Raw genomic sequence first — 18057 nt, forward strand, 5'->3', positions numbered from 1 at the left:
GCAAAAAATATTGCTGTTGTCATATTGGCCCACCTTGACGAAGCAGCACCGGCCAGGAAGTTCTGTCACCCGATGTAGAAGCATCACAGCTCTGGGCTTCCTTCTTACTACATTGCACAGAGGATGCATATTGCGGGGGGTTCTGGATACAGTGATATTGTCTTTTTTGCTTTTTTGGAAAATCAAGTAGTTGTTTTCAACATTAGCGGGCACGACGCCCATCTCTATGAGGAGTCACCTGCCAGCCCTTGTACCAGAAAGTCTGTTAACCTGCGCCGTTTCTTGTGCTTCTTCGATCTCTTCTAGGGTAATGTGAATGTCCTACTGCAGGTCTCGGTCAGCGCCAGTGTATTGTTGTAGTCAGAGCGCTATCTTGATCTTCCTCCTTAATGTGGCATTTAGCTTGCTTCACTTGGCCCTCTTACAAACGTAAAATAATTTGACATAAAAGTGTGCGTATGGCCTGCATATAAATTTTTAAGGGCATATCGGCAATGTAGGGAGTTTTTTATTTATGTCGTCATGTTTTGAACGCCTTTGAACACAAACCCTGCGAAGACGAGAAATAGCATAGCCACTTAATGCCATAATACAAGATGGCTAGTGCTGCGGCAATCGGGACGCCATTTTCGTCACATGCACAGTAGAGCACTTAGTAAACACATGCTTCTCCCATGGAAAGCTTGTGTAATCTGCAGAAAATACACAAACCAGTACACTATATCAACACCTTGTTGGAGAAGTAGGTTGAACCTAATATCGCTTTGCGTCTTGCTGCAAAGAAAGACATCGACAACAGTACTCTGGTAAAGGATCCCTGATATGGACTTTGTGCGTAGCAGCTATTTTATGATAAAATTGTGCGCCGACCTGAAAATAGTGTCTGCTGTAAAAAGTTTGATACTACAAAAATCTTACTTGATTTTGTCCAATGAGCTCGCATTTGTCGTTCTTCTCAATGCAGAGGATCGCTACTCCCTCCTCGACAGTGGTGAACTGCTTGTGCACAACACGACAGCTGCAGACTCCGACCGCAGTTACCGTTGCCGAACCCGACATCGCCTCACGGGGCACTTGGCTTCCAGCACCGTGGCAGGGAAAATATTCGTATCTGGTAAGTGCACTTTTTGCCGTTAGAAAAATGCAACCATCAATATTATTTGCAGTTCATCAATATTATCTGCAAGCTCAGGGCTCCTCTTTTTTTCTACCCTCATGAGCCTAGAGTGGGTGGTCGACGAATGGATGGGACAGAAAAAAAGGAAGGCGGGAGGGCACTTTAAAATGGGGGAGAGAGAACGATCAACGTGTGCCTTGCAAGCATCTGCTGTTTTTGCCATGCCCGAGACGGAGACTGGTGTCCGTAACTGGTTCAGGCATGTGTTGTAGCACTTACCCCTATTTCTTGTTGGTGGACAAGTTCTGGCAGCACACGCTTAGTAGCGAGCCCTTTAAAGATATAGGTCACCATTCCCGTGGCGAGAGGCCAATTGTCTGTTTTATGGCACGTGAATGAAGCGGCGATTTTTTAATTAGGTGCTAAAGATATTCCCGCGTGTTGCAGTTTCTGCAGAGGCCCACTTTTGACGTTTCTAAGCTAAGAGAGTTTTTAATACGTTAAGACACTGCAAAAGGGTGTGAAAAAAATTTACGTACCTCGCGCCATAGCAATGAATCCTCAAAAATAGCCCCTTCTTATTTAGTTGTTGGTAACAATATGTGAGGCACAATATATGCTGCCATCCTAGCCAAGTACGTGTTGGCCACCATTTCTTGACACAGTGCTTTAATAGCGTTTTATATTACGGTGAATTAAGCGCTGTTATATAGATACCATCAATAATGTACGTTTATCACTAGCCTCAAGCATCCCTTAATAAAAGTAGTAAACTATTACTATTCAGTTAAGATATTATTATTGGTACACAAAGACAATGGGCACACTAGCGCAGAGCTGCCGTATTTACGACAAAAACAGGTTGCCCAAGCGGCGATAAGAGACATCGTTTTCTTCTAGTTCGAGCGAGCTTCCTCGTACTCTTTACTGTTTAGTGGAGCATACGCACCAACGCGTATGTGCCTTCGGACTGCAACTGCAACATTATCCAAGTTCAAATCTAGGAGTTTTTGTTTCAGATAAATTTCAACAGTTTCCGCTGCGTACGAAGCAACATCCCAAATAGTAACCCTTCATCAGTGTTGAAACGAAAATGTTTACTTATCAGAACTAAAAAATATCATATCCTCGCCGTGAATGATGACAAGTGGACAAAGCTGCGGTAGCTCATTAACCCCCGTGCATAGCCCACTCAATCACACAAACCCATGACAACACATATGTACAGTATATCAATATGAATATGGAGATCCATAGGGTGCCACGCCAACGGATAGGTAGACTGGCTCGTGCCTAAGTATATTCACCCCTAAAAAGTGCAGGCCTGCATTTCTCTCCTTTCAAACCATTGTTGCTGCAAGGCGCATATGCGTCACTACAAAATGAATCTGAAAAGATGCAGCAGTTCTGTTTCACTGCCCTCACAGAATATAGTGGACCTAACTGCCCTAGCTTGAGCTATCTCGCCTTCATACGACACTACAGACAGTTCACGTTTATAAAATGCGTGATGAACATGGTGTGGAAGTAAAGTTGATTTGGCAGCAAAAGAGACAGAACATTTATTATTTTGTTTGCCTACACGGATACACAAAGACACAGAAAACAGAGGAAGAAAGCAAGCTGGCAACTGCTTCTAGAGGGGCACACTACCTGGTTACTCTTTCGGAAGAAGGGGGCAGAGAAAAAAAAGAAAAAAAAAACTGACGAAGGCCCAGACAACCGCAAGTAAGGCTGAGATAAACAAACATGAAACCTCTCCCTTTCCATGTCCTTTGGTGCTGGCAATTTTGAAAACACGTATATCCGGACTCTCCTGGCTAACATCACACGCGTGAAAGTAAGTCTGTGACTTTCGAGATGAGGCCACAAGCGCGGCTTACTGTGAAGCCTCCTAGGTGATGCCACACTCGTTGCTGCTGGCGTCATCCGTATCTCGGGTGTGGCAGGGTCTTTCAATACTGCCAAGGACTTCAGCCTGGGCGCAATTTTCCTCGGAAGAGTTGACGAGGGGGGTCCTCCTGCCCTCCCAAGGGAGCGCTGCCGCGAAGGAGCAGCGTGAACATCGCGCCCATAGAAGCCGGCAACGAACTCGAGGCAGAAACCACGCAGTATGCAGATGAGCAGCGGGGAAGGTCTTAAAACGTGAAGGGAAAAGCCCAGCTCAAAGAACTCTCCCGGAGGCGGAACTTAATTAACATCGAGCCATTTGCGTGGTTCACGGCCCGCGCAGTAGGAGGTTGCGTATGAAAACAATGACATTCCTTCGTACTGGAAAGGTTTTGTACTGGAAAGAAAATATATTTACCAAGCATATTGAAAACACATACGATGGAATCCTACACATATAGTTGTTGCTATACGTATTTGTAATGTTATTCCATACATACATACGTACGCATTAGTAACGTCCATCTTTTTTGTTTCACGAGAACTGAGCAACACTGTTGTATCTTGCGCAGTATTTGATACCACCTATTGCCTTCTTGTTTAGTTAAACAAAAGCTACCTAATGCAGAAATATATATAAAGGATGGCTGTAGTTAAGGCTGAAGAGAGATATGATATCAGAGCCCTAATTTAGATTGACACACTTCTGTGTGAATTAAGTCATCTTCTACGTCACCGTCCTCTGCCATTATGTCAGCGAAATTCCTGCATGCAGACAAGGACAACGTAAAGTAGCAGCCTGGCCTACACAGTCGGCTAAAGCAAGGTCTGCCTTACAATTTATGAGGTGAAGCATGCTGGATTTTCGTCAGAGCAAGTGACCAATAACTCTTGACATTAATTATACGACATACTAGAGAGTTACATCACGAATTACAATGTGGGCAGAAGCAAGCAACGCATAGAAAAAACAGAAAAAAATGAAGAGAGGAAAAATGCCATAAATAAATCTTGACAGAGCTTAATAAATTAGCACTTGCAAAGAATAATTTAAATGAACAAAAATTGGACTCTAATCGCGCCCGCACCATACAAGGTAATACACATATATGTCGAACATTAGAGTCGCGCGGAATCTTTTAGGCTCCAAACTCCTTATGCCGTGACTTGTGCGTTCTACGTTGTTGTTGTGTGTAACCACACAACGACAGCGCACTGTGGTATGTGCCACAGGAGATAGACGGGTATGTGGCACATGGGAAGGAGATAAATGATCGTGCGACTATGATCGCGATGAAAAGCTGCGAGATGGCGTCACTTGAGTGTTCACTATATGAACGGGCGGATGCACGGATCGACAGACAGAGAAGCAGACGGGTGGGTGGACGGATGGATGGACGGATGGACGCATGGTTGAATGTTCGGACAGATGGACGAATGCATGGAAGCAAGAACAAGTGGACGGACGGAAGGGAGGACGAAATGACGGACGCTTCGCCCCACTCATCATCATTCACTCCACTGATATGCTGTGATTTTTTCATGTAGGCTTATCTCCAGCAAACAAAGCAACCGAGCCCGCACTTAACGGAACGCAAGCACTCTTCCAAACATTTTTGACATAAATATCCGTAGTAAAAAGTAGCTGCTACTTTTTTTCTCTTTCTTTTGCTAAAATAGCGTGCAGCCTTCTTGTCTGCGAGTTTCTTATGTGAGTGTAAAAATTTTGCTTACTTTTCTCTAATACTTTTATATATTATTCAAACGTTTTTGGATCCCACTCAAACTATTACTAAGAATGAATTCTGCATATATGGCTCTATCGTTGCGCACTCTTAAAGGGCTATGAGAACAACGCCTTCCACATTACGAATAACGCAATGTTTTCGTGTCTCCATCGCGTTCAGTTAGTTAAAAAAAGAACGAACCATATCGTTTCGCAAGCCTCATGGCAACTTTCAGCCGTTACGCAAGGCGCTTGGATTCAAACTCTGAGCGAGCGTCCTAGGAAACTAAATGTGGCTAGTGCTACACATGTGAATGACTACCAGAGCCGCGTCGTCGTTCGATATTCTTCGTATCGAATAGGGACGTGCAAGGGGTTCATTAAGGCACCAAACCTTGTCCTGCTCTCGGCATCCGAATATTTTATTCCAGCCAAGTTCTCCTGAACAGGCTCTCTAGAGGCTGTCTGTAAGACATCGACTGACTCCCGCATCGTTCTCACGTAGCCCGCGTGCAAGGATACGATCGAGCAGGGAGCAAATTCTCGTTGTTATTTCTTTTCTTCTTGTCTGATGTTCTCTGAGTAATCTATAAAAACAAAGAAACAGGCTTAGATGAGCCCTAGTTGAAACAGCACTTCATTCGAAAGCAATCCGCTTCGGGAAGTGCTTGCAGAGCATTTGGTCGCCAAGGCAACGCAGTGGCGCATAGAGGATGGACGTGCTATACATTGAAGACGTGCGTCGAGTTTTACTTGTGGCGCAACGTGATTCTCTGTATGAACGAGCATGGGAGAGCTGGCTGCGATATTAAGGTTTCACTCGGTTCAGTAATTGGGAGGCAGTGTCGCCTCATTGTGGAAGTGAGGGGATGCCTGCACGTTTTCCAGAATTTCAGGCTACCTTTCAGTGCGAACTAGAGTGGTGTAACTTGTGAAGTAGAATAACTTTTGCTATCGACTCTACTAATGCAGACTATTAAATATGACATGGAGGTAACCTTGAGCATCCCTTTTCTTCTTTATTTTGTTTGCATAAAGCGAGCACAGTGATGGAAATTTGGGTGGGTTGTTTGAAAATTATGATTGCGATGAGGAGCTTGGTGCACAGTGATGAGTATGATATAGAAGGTTCCCTACACTTGATGTTCTCCTCTGTCCGTGCATTCGCGCTTGCGCTGTATTATACCATGTATGAAACGTTGACTTCCACTTTTCTACAACGTGCAAAGCTTGAATAATAACATACTATCATGATGAAAGCTAACGCGAACAGCGAGAGGCGCGGCTTTTGGCCCAGCCACGCAAGTGTCATTCTCTGACAGCTGCTAGGCGAAGCTTTACTTTCAGCTGCTAAATGCCGTAGCGCTTGAATAACCCTGCAATGAGGGGTGCTATCGCATTGTGTGTGTTCCGAGTGCCAAGCATCACTGGCACTTGGAAAGCAGTGCCAAATGTAGAATAAAGTGGACAAAGCTTCTGTAGCTGAACAAAAACCCTTTTCATTATTCTTAGTATTATATGCGAAGCAGCTTTTGACTAGCCTGTTTAACTCTGTCCCTCCGAACAATGCGCCATGCGCCGAAGGTGTGGGCGCGGTTACAGTAGGTCACACGAGTACTGCGCGTTGACGTCTCACTCCTCCCGTAGTTCGCGCTGACGCAGCTCACTCGCCTCCCAAGCTCGCCGTGGTCACCACTCGGCCTCATCCATTCAACCATAACTCCTACAGCGACCATCGATCGCAGCACCGCCGACACGTCAGTTCACGCGCAAAACACCTTACGCGCGCCTAACTTACGCGTTGAAACATGTGTGCACGTGTCACCTATAAGACCTACGCCAGCCGTCGCTTCAAACAAATTTTCCTGCGCTCACCGCAGCACCCGTGTTTGCGTCGTTCAACCCACGACGTCACCCGTGCGGAATGCTGCTGCATCGCGTTCAAGAAGATGGTTCAATAATTTATTTTTGCTGCAGTCCTTCAATTTATCGCCTCATGATAGAGCGTTGTTTCAGATGTGTTGCTCAACAACGATGAAGTAAATTGGCAGAGAACATGTATTTCAAGTTTTTTTTATAATTAGAGGTGAGTCTACTCACAAGGTTATATACAGGGTGTCATAGCTATCTTTATTCAGAGTTTAAAAATATGCCGATACCCACAATGACGACACGATCAAATGCATGTTGCGGACTGTTTCCTGGAGGGAGTCAGACTATTCTTTGTGTTTAGAATATTTGCCTAATTAGGTCGCTTTTATTAACTAACTCTTCAAGCAACGAAAATGAGCCAGAATTTCCAATTAGAAAGTTGTTCACCGGTTCGCAAAGCGTTCGAATTTACAATTCAAGCTTTATATCTGCCAATTTTTTATGCTTTCGTAGTAACTGAAACATTTACCATTGAGCACCTAAAACTCGCCTTGGATGTAGTCTTTTGTCTTTGTAGATGCATTTTCTTTTGATTTCAATTCAGGTTTTTTTTTTCTTATTTGGAGCAGTTTTGTGCATTTTGGCTGACCGTCTGAAGCACCCTGCATCCTCTTCAGATGCCTGCCGTAAAGGGCACGATCCTGAAGAGTACTCAACTTGTAGTGTAATTTCTTGCAGTGTTTTACCACAGCCAGCATCAAAACGGCAAATTGCATCCGCTACAGGCAGATGGTGTTTTTGACGGGAGGGACCCAATCACACTGGTCAGAGACTCAATGGCAACTGGGTCCTGCCTTGTTGGCATTTTTCAACAAGTTTCCTTGCAGAAAGCAGCTTGTTTATTGGCTGGAGTGCTGTCCGAACATAGGCAGGAAGCTGCATCTTGTGTGTAGGCGCTTATTTCTCCAAAGCTGCCGCAAAATTATGAACTTGCACCATGATTTCACATAAGTAGGGAGGTGCTCGTGGTGTGGCTCGTTATCAGTTGATGTGACGTGATAAACAAAGCCATGGCGGTCTTTACAAGGCAGGCACATAATTGAAATTACATTTTATGACCTATTCGTAATACTTATTGATACAAGAGGTTTAACGTCCCAGAACCACCATATGATTATGACAGATTCCCTAGCGGAGGGCTCCCAAAACTTCGACCACCTAGGGTTCTTTAACGCACGATCCATTCATAATACTTAGCTTTCAAGGACGAAGCCCCTTAAGTTGTGGGTCGTTTCTATGTAGTATGTATGTAGACACCTTTAGTTTATGACTTGTTTACTAGATGGCGTTGTTTGCATAGGTCCTTGAAAATAATATTGCTAGATGGCATTATTGGTTTTCGTACAGTTAACGAGTAAAGACAATAGATGGCGCTGGTATTATAAGAAATGCACAGCATATCGACGAAGTGAATGATGATGATTAGGGCGAAGCGTCCATCCGTCAGTCCGATGCATTCTCTAGTCTTATAGAATTGAGCTGACAGACAGACAGACAGACAGACAGACAGACAGACAGACAGACAGACAGACAGACAGACAGACAGACAGATAGGCAGGCAGGCAGGCAGGCAGGCAGGCAGGCAGGGAGGCAGGCGGGCGTATGGACAGAGAGACGGAATTAGGGATGGACGCTGGGCCTCACTCATCATCATTTACTCCATGGATACACCATGGTTCCTCAATATCTTTTTCACTGGTCACAAAATTTCGGGCCAAGTTTTGCTTAGGAACAAAGCCTTCCGCCAAGGGTGCTACTGAAGATAAGGGGGCTTTCACTGCAGACGCCCAAACGGCGTATTGTTGGTGCGTGAAGAGGTTTTCTTGGTGGAGACTCGCTCTGGTGGCTTCACGGGCATATTTCCGTGGGTCTTCATGAACTGGTCACCAATCACATTTAGACAGCGTACTCGCACCTGCTCGTAGCGACGAAAAATGTCTGTACGGTTACAGCAGTGTTCTACATTCGATTGCGGTGATATCGGCTTGTAGCCACGTCCGTCCTTGCGTTCGTTCATGTGTCCATTCGTCCATCCGTGCGTCTAATCCCAGATTTAGTTCATGCTTTCATCCGTCCGTCCATTCATGCATACGTCCATCCGTCCATCCTATCGAGTGTTCATTCGTGCGTCTATCCTTGCGTTCGTCCATGAGTCCATCTCTGCGTACGTCTATGCGTCCGTCTGTACGTGCATCCGTCCGTCCGTGTGTTAAACAGACAGACGATAGATGGACGTGGTCAGCGGATGATTCACGGTTTGCTGATAAAAGTATGACATGCGCAAGGTGGTGGCTGCTCGCGCTCGAAGATGGAACGCCGATGTGCGAGCGCACGAGAAAATAGGAGAGACTTCACACAGAGTCGTTGGCGATCGCGTGTTCTTCGGTGGCGCCGTACGCTAGGGGGTAGAGTGTAGTAAAATAAAAGCCGTTTTGGCGTGCGCGCGTGTTCAGGTCGGTGGATGGACAAGGTTGCAGAGAGGCGTGTGCGCAAAGTGGTGGCGGCTTGCGCTCGAAAATGGAACCGGATGTGCGAGCAGAAGTGTGCCGTGAAGCTGCGTGGTGGCGCCGACAAGATCCAGGCGTGAGATGTGAGGCCGAAGTGGCGCGGCAGCGGCGTGCGTACCCAGCCTCGCCACACTCCCCGTCATTCACCGTGTGGAAATGCTGTTAGTTTAATTAGCGTTGTGTGAGGCGGCATCTTTCACTTATGCTAACAGCTCGGTGCTTGCTTTTGTTTTTTTCCTACTAGGTTTCGTAAAGCTGTGGCAATTATTTTTTCACACGGTTCACGCATTCTTGCTTTTGTATCAGTATTAAGACATCCACCCTATCCTCGCTGAGCACTGTGTAGACGTGGCTATCACCATCAAAGTATATTGGTGTACTGGAGCTGGTACTATTGGAGCAACCGACCAAACATGGCCTTTTCCGCTATTCTTTCCCTCCGCCCTGAATTTTCTTTTGTGCTCTTTTGGCACTATGGTTCCTCTTTTTTGTACCTCTCCCCGCATCCAGTATCTTGAGGTTTTGGTCAAAGTGCACAGCTATGGCACCAGTTGGACAGAACACAGTGGTCCATCACCCAGCCAGAGTACAACACGATGACACATACAACACTGATGTGTCTTGTATGGCCTCTTTTCATACATGTGCTATCGTAAATGACATCAATTACCTCTGGGGCCCATCAAAGGTGTACATATATTTGACGCACCTTCTGTGAGTCAAATATATATATACACCTTGTTGCAGCAGATGCAGTGGCAGGGTGCCTACGGGCACAATACAGTCGGCAGTACGGCTTGAGATGCAGTCTCCTATGGGAAATGTCCATGTGGAAAAACTTGTCGTTAACTGCAGTTTGAGTTATACCGACTGACTGCATAGCCCTTACTGCACCGCCATTCAGCTCCAATGGGTTGACCTGCTGAGGACCAGCGAACCTCGGTGATGACAACTCTATACTTCTACAGTTGTCACATAGCACCTAAGTTTTAGTTGTGAGCCCAAAAAGAAGTGCAGTTTAAAAACGAGCTTGAGAGCTCTTGTAGCCAAGTGTCAGCGAAATCCGGACAGCAGCCTATTCATCATCACTTTGTGTGCTACAAAAATTATCCTTCACATGTGTGTGGCAAACGCCGGGCTCTAGACGGGGACGTAGCCTAGAACCGAACGCGCTGGGAGAGTGCACTGCTCATTCATGCCTTCTAAGACGAACTGTGTGCCGTCCAGCAGGCCGAGGTCGCCGCCACTGCTCAAGGGCTCTTGGCTGACACCTGGGCGGATATATCTGCCCAGAGCCCTGAATAACTCGTCAAACTTTTTTTTTTTAAATTAAGTTGCGGGTCTCTATCTCGGGAACAATATAATCGTCACTTCCACCTCCATTTGGAAGTTCATATTTCCTTTTTGTGGCCAGGCTAGCAGAAAATGCAGTCAAAGGGCCCTCTCACGTTTTGTTGCGCAATAATTTATTAGTGAGAGTTGTAGCTGGAATTCGCTGCTGTATACTCGACGCGCGAATATATGCGATTGCCGAGGCCACGCTGTCGTTGCTTCCAGATTCGCGTTCACCGCCGCTCGTGGACGCTTCAACGCAACACGCGCACCCGAAAACTCGGCACACGTCCTTTTCAAGATCGCACGCGTACTCATCAACACCACACGCGGAGGCGTCGACACTACACTTGGTCGCGTCGAAAGCACTGATCGCGTAATGAACGCAGCATGCGCCGTCAACACGGCCGGCGGTAGGGTCGTAATCAGTGCATACAGACGCACTGTCCAGTCACACACGTGGAAGCTGTCCCTATCTCCCACGTGTGCCGGCTTTCGCTGGTCGGCTAGGTGAGTGGTGTTTGTTTAGTTTTTGATTTCATCCTTTTATTCAAAGGCCTTCGCTATTTCCCGTATGCGTGGATAGTTCGGTGCTGCGTTCCTTTGGGGCTCATCGCAATACACGCATGTTGTCGAGGCGATTAACACTGACAATTAGGAACTCGCAGCAGCAAGCAGTGGCTCCCTTCTGCGCCAATGTGCGCCAAAGCCATTCAAATTGTACACAAGCAATAGGAGCACGCCATGAGCCTCAACTTCATTATTTCAGTCATTCAAGATGCCACTTTCGCTCTATTTCGCTTATTTTTCAAGGTTTTATTTTTAGCTGGAATAATACCGTGCTGAAGCAATCTTCAGCTCGGAACTCTCCTCCTCACTATGAACTCTCCTCCTCACAATGACAGTACTCTGTCAAGCGAGAGCCGCGGAATTAATGGCGCAGCGGCACCTCTCGAAGAGGAACTCTTTTCGCGGTTTTCGGCGACAAAATATGATTAGGTGCTTTTCTTGATTACTACCGTGTAACTCGTTACAATATTTCACCACGAGATAAAATATGGTCTGATGATCACGAAAAAAATAAATCCGAAAATTGTCAATTTTGACCAAATTTATCGTTCCAATTGCTGCATCCTCGCTTAAAAAATTATGAAAGCAAGGATCGCCTCTTCTATCGCGTGTCTTTAAAATAAGTATTGCTAACATTTATTTTCATCTAGAACGCCACAATGCTAAGGCCTTCTACGTTAACTACACCTTGGCACCGTGGGATGGCGTGAACTTGCGGCTAAAGCGAAATACAGCTTTTAGGGGCGAAGCTCCTTAGGGCGTGGGCTGTGCGTCCCCTGTAGCCTGTATGTAGCCACCTCTAGTTTAGTTCTTGCAGTGTCCACTAGATGGCGGTACCGTCCCCTGTATGTAGCCACCTCTAGTTTAGTTCTTGCAGTGTTCACTAGATGGCGGTACCGTCTCCTGTATGTAGCCACCTCTCGTTTAGTTCTTGTAGTGTTTACTAGATGGTGGTACTTGTAGCTGATGATGAAAAGATGCAACATGTTATAAACTAGAAAGCGGTACTTGCAGTTGATGAAAGACGCGAGATCTTATAAAATAGGAATGATGTCACATATGGCGCGTGTCATTGGTTGAAGGCAATCATTCGATTTAGTGCGGCGACGTACGCTAGGGGGAGCGTTGTAATAAAATCCGTTCGCTGTTGGCCCGTGCTCAGAGCCGCCGGATGGATAAGGCTGCACAGCGGAGAGAGCGCAAGGCGGCAGCAGCGCGCGCTCTCAGACAGAATCCCGATGTGCGAGCGCGCGAGGCAAGGGACATCGCAAGCCATCCATCGTCCAAGAACAAATAAAAGTTGATTTGTGTATATACACACACAGCGTTTCTCACGTCTTTACATGATGATCGACTGGGTGAATTACACGGAAGATTCACAGTTTACCGATGAATCCCTCCGGAGCTTCGCCCATTCATCATCATTCACCCCGTGAATATGCCGTAATTTTTTTTAAAGTTTCCTAAGAGACAGACTGATCATCTTTGGCGTGGAGCGCGAAACACTTCTGTGTCGGTTGCTGCAAACAGGGCCCTGTCTTTTATTACTTTTTTACCACTCCAGTGCACTGCTGCTGACTAGGCTCAGCCCTGGTTAATATACTCAGCCTTCTTTGATCATTCATTTTCACTTTAAAGGTGAGAGCTATTCTTCAAAATATTGTACTTGAGCATTCGCTATTTACCTGCCCCCAGTGACGTAGTAGAAATAACTTCAGAGAGTGTGGCACGCTGTCGCTGAAAAAACTAAAAGAAAAAAGTCATTTTTTGTCTGGGGATGAAGTGAAGAGTTACTTGTTTTGGTTATCATAATATACAAACAAAAATATCTGTGCACATAGCTCAGGTAGGATTTTATTTGGAATGGATTGAAACTTTTTCACAAAACATTTACAAAAAACATTTTCAGAAAAAATAATTCAGATGTACCAGAACATTCCTCAATAAGAGCGTTTTGAATTTTAAGGGACAACATCAGCGGGGAAAAATCACTGTTTAATTATGAACGCCACAACAGACAAACTCTACAAGGGTTCCTCTACAACCTCTAACTATCACGTTCACGTTCACAACAAAATGGCCAAAGCGTGACTGTCATGCCTGCAATCAACTTTCCAATTCTGCCAAAGCTGCTGCTGGGCGACAGTAACATGCAAAATAGCTGTTTTGTGGATAACATTGAATTACCTTTTATAATTTTATATAAAGATGCGGTGTGTGATTAGCACTGGCGAGAATAGTGAAAAGAGTTGGAGAAAAATGTAGGAAACACTACTATATATTTAGGGTCCTAAGACACCGTACAACATTGAAAATAAGTAGCCTTTTGTAAAAAATGGTGAACATCTTGTGAGAAATATAGAAATAAAAAACTGAACTGGGTCACAGAGACCGAGGAGACACAGGGTGATCAGAAGTGGTGAGCTCAACATAAGCACGATTTCCTCAACTACAGACAGTGGAGAGCATATCAATCAATCAATCAATCAATCAATCAATCAATCAATCAATCAATCAAAGAACTTTATTTTCATCAAAAACGAAAACATTTACGGTGAAAAAAGGTGGTTGGGAAAAAAGCTGTTCAATGACAGCTTGACAAAGCTCCAGCCACCCATCGGTGGCGAAACGACAGGGTACAGCACCTGATAAATGTAGGGGAAAAATGCATAATCATAGTCGCTAAACAGTTTCAAATTGATATCATAGTGCATTCACTACGGGCGCAGGTGCACTACAAGTTACATATGTTACATAAAAATCCGAGGAGGACAAAGAGGTAAACATAAATTCAATACGCCCAGTGATTCTTATAAACTTCGCTGCCACGGGCTCTGCGAATTAGTGTTCATACTATCAAGTTAAAATAACTCTCTTGCAGTCAACTAACTTATTGTTCTCTTTTTGTCTACAACTGACATGACTATCAAATAAAATATAGGGCTCATTCGCTTGAATATTAGGCTAAGTAAGCTAAATGTTACTTCATTATTGCTGTTTCATGTTGTTTCATACACGTGTAAGTACTTGAATTGGGCGAATTAAAGAAATAACAACATATCTATGGCGTAAATGATGGAGAGCGGAGCGAAGCTAGGTCCACACGCCCATCCCGTGCCTCTTCGGCCTCCCGTTCTCGCACGCAGCTTTCCGGCTCGCTTTTGCCTCGTGCGCTCACACATCGGGGTTCCTTCTTCGAGCGTGAGCCACCGCGGCCGTGCGCGGATGCCGCTCTCCAGCCTGGTCCATCCGCCGACTTTCTAAACGCGCGCGCGTGCCAAAAGGGCTTTTATTTTATAACATCACCCCCCTCCCCCTGCGTATCATACTTTTTTCGGCAAACCGTGAATCATCCGCTGGCTTCGTCCATTCGTCGCCTGTCTGTCTGCCTGTTTGGCCTACGGATGGGCAGACGCACGGACTGACAGACGAATGGACACATGAACGGACAGACGCATAGATCGATGGGCAAGAGGACAGACGGATGCATGGACTGACAGAAGGGTGAACGAATGGACGTACAGACGCATGTATGGACGCACAAGAGGAGAGACACGCGGATGGACGCACGAACAGACGAATAGAAGGATGGATGCATGAATGAACGCACGTACAGGCGCATGGACGAATGCAGGATTGGCCGAACGCACGGAAGGACGGATGCACGCACTGGTGAACGAATGGACGAATGGACGAATGCATGGGCGGACGCATGAATGAACGCAAGAAAGGGTGCACGGGCGGATGAATGGACGCATGGACGAACGCAGCGACGGCCGCACAGATGGATGGACGCACGAGAGGATGGACAGACGGATGGGTGCATGGACGGATGCAGGGATGGAAGCATGGACGGACAGACGGGCGGACAGACGGGCGGATGGACGGACAGATGGACGCACAGAAGGACGCGCGGACGGACGCACGAGAGGACAGACGGATGAACGCACGGGCGACGGGTGGATGCACGTATGAACAGATGGGCGCACGGATGGACGGGTGGATGAACTGACGGCCCGAAGCATGAACGGAACGGCGAACGTGTCGCCCCACTCATCATCATTCACTCCATAAATATGCTGTGATTTTTATTATTTATCATTCTACAAGTAACGTCCCCTAGTATCGTGCCATTTGCATTTTTCAGCATATATGCATTTTGTTATATTGTACAAGTACTGCCCTCCACGGCCGGTTCAAGAACTAACTAGAGGTGGCTACATACGGTTACGACGGGACGCTCAACCCACGTTTTAAGGAGCTTCGCTCCTAAAAAAAGGAGCCATAAAAGTGCCTTGCTAAGCCTTCTTTTTAGTGCGTTGCGTAACACTGGAGACATTCGTTTGATATTGATGCATGCTGTTTGTGCTTAAATATAATTTCGTTATATGAAAAAAAATTAATAAGAGCATTGGATTCTGTACCATGAAAGACTGAGCTTCAAGGGTGTAAACAAGCGCCACAGCCAACGTATGGTGCACGGCGAAGATTTGAATGGCCTGCCAAGGGACACTGATATCTTTACAGACGACGCATACTAAAGTGCATGATTGCAAAATTACGAAATAATAATATAATGTACCGCAATATATAATACCTTAACATAGTTGAAAAATTCTTCTTCGCTAATCTTTGTTACACTTAAACGCAGTTTAGCATATATAGAACTGACAGTTCGAAAAATTGCCAGGGTGCTTTGACAGAAACATTAGGGATTATAACATCACTTGCATGCGGATGGCTTTTTCAACATGTTTCATATCTTGTTCTTTTGACATGAAAAGTATTTCTGGCTTTTTTGCAGATGCCCATGCTGTAACTCAAGTCAAGGTGACGCTCAGCCTTTCCGATGTATCAACGACTGTGGGAGCACACGTCGACTTGCCTTGTGTGTCACACGGATATCCACTTCCCCGTTACACGTAAGCGTAAAAATGGCTTATTTTGCACACTTTAAGCGCTATTGGTGGATTCCACTAAATAACCTACCTTATCTGTGTACGTTCTCTATATGAATAAACTTTCTTTTTATATAAAAGCTGACTTAATGCATCCAAATGTAGAGCCCATGCAAGACGGACACAGCGAATGGCACGTAAACGCACACACCAAGCGTTAAATTTCAAAAGCAGATAGTCTACCTACAGGGTCATTTGTATATATAGCGCACATAAGATGTGCAACACGACACGTGTTCAAAAGAAAGAATCGTAGATACAATACACATCTTCATGCCACTCTGGCAAATTCAATGTGTTTGACTGCTAGTGAGACAAGTGGTTGACTAATGCATGCGTAACCAAACTAAGTGACAAAGTTCAGTTCGGTTACTACTCTAGTCTTTCAACAGTGAAGTGTTTTATAATGAAGCACTTCGCTCTCCGCAAGATCTTGTGACCAACGCTACGCCCCGTTCATTGGCGTAGCGTTGGTCAGATGATCATGCAGAGAGATAAAAGTGGGAGTTGGTAGGACCGTGCCAAGCTGGGTGCGGGCGAAGGTTGTCAAAAGCGTGAATCAATACGAAGTACGCTATCAGTGCTTGGTGCAAAAAGTGAACCACTCAAAGGCTTAGGAATACGGGTGAGGGTGGGCCTCACCAAAAGGATAATCTGCTTCGCGGAAGTTGAGATGGCCGTTTTTTTTCTCGTTTCTCTTGTTTTCAAGAATACTTGTTTGATGAAAGAGATATTGGCAAGTGCATTTGTTGCAGCGAATCGAAAGATGCCCATTAGGTCAAGCCGTGCAAAGCTTGTTTCCATGTACTTTTAGCATCTGGTTGTTGCATGCAACAACCAGTTCGTCTTACGTAGCCTGCACCATATGCTATTGTGATCAGGCCATCACAAGATGAAAATTTTGTTGAACTTCTTTTACCGGTGAATATTATATATAGGAAAATAAATAAGTGCTTCATGTTGTTTTTGAATGGTTTTTGCGGATGTAGGAATTTTATTCTGTCAATAACTATTACTGTATACACACAAGTCAGGAAACCTCTGGCCTCACAAACCAGAGGGCTTCTCTCTCAGCCATAGGAAGAACTACATAATAGCAATCCTTTTTCCCAATATCACTTAAGCTCTGTTTGAACAGGTGTCAGGGCCACAAACGATCTGAGATGTACTCTTACGCTGTCACTGAACCAGTCCACTCTGTTAAGACTACTTCGTTTTAAACTGCTGATGGAAAGCGTCACTGTTAAACCACTTTTTAAACGCAATGTGCCACTGTACTCTGTTAGACAATCGATACGTACAAATACTGAAACATGTGGTGGCTTTCGCGCACCTATGTCAAGTACTACTGATAAGCATCAGTCAAAAAGAGGACATCTATATTACTGGTAAATTTTATTGCAACTAAAATATTCAACGTTGTATTATGAGCGAACCTAGGTGTCCTGTATTTAAGTATTTGGGCTTGTATGTATGTTTGTGGTTCAGAACCTTCCAGGCATCAAAAGTGCACTCTGTCTGTTCTCATGTTTTTTTGTGTACAGGTTACATTTCATCTAAAATATCAGAGTATTCAGAATATTGATTATACGCCCAGTATTGTTTAACAAGAAGGTGAGAAAGGCTGGGATAGAAAGCTAAAAATCACCTTGACTACCCTCCCCCTGCCTTCCAAAAGTACACCTTGACGAGTTTATAGGTGGTCATCAGCAGCCTTGTTATCAGGGTAAATGAATAGGAAGTGAGAAGCACGAAATGACCGGAAACAGGATGAAGGCCGCGAGTACATCTCACTTCCTTTTTAATAATGTTTATATTGTAAACCCAAACACTTTTTTACGAAAAAAATAGAAGGCATTGCAAGATAATATATTTTAAATTTAACCATCGAAGTTTGCAGAATTGAAGATTTACGAAAATAAACTCTAATAAACAACCCCAGTATTTCAACAAGTCCAGAAAACACGAAGCCCTAACCACAACATATATGTGCAGCGCTATGAGTGTCTCAAGTTTGCCAAACTC

The 18057-nt window shown here is 45.1% G+C and overlaps 1 protein-coding gene across 1 annotated transcript in view; it reads left to right on the plus strand.

The window, feature by feature from the left end:
• LOC142796339 (cell adhesion molecule Dscam1-like) overlaps window positions 1–18057 on the plus strand; it is a 198069-nt gene that overhangs the window by 92975 nt on the left and 87037 nt on the right. The window contains exons 5-6 of the mRNA XM_075886697.1: window positions 965–1114; window positions 15879–15996. Of these exons, the coding sequence (XP_075742812.1) occupies window positions 965–1114; window positions 15879–15996 (268 nt within the window). The remainder of the gene's footprint in view (window positions 1–964; window positions 1115–15878; window positions 15997–18057) is intronic.

Source organism: Rhipicephalus microplus, chromosome 2 (assembly GCF_043290135.1).
Source record: "Rhipicephalus microplus isolate Deutch F79 chromosome 2, USDA_Rmic, whole genome shotgun sequence".
Taxonomy (NCBI): Eukaryota; Metazoa; Arthropoda; class Arachnida; order Ixodida; family Ixodidae; genus Rhipicephalus; species Rhipicephalus microplus.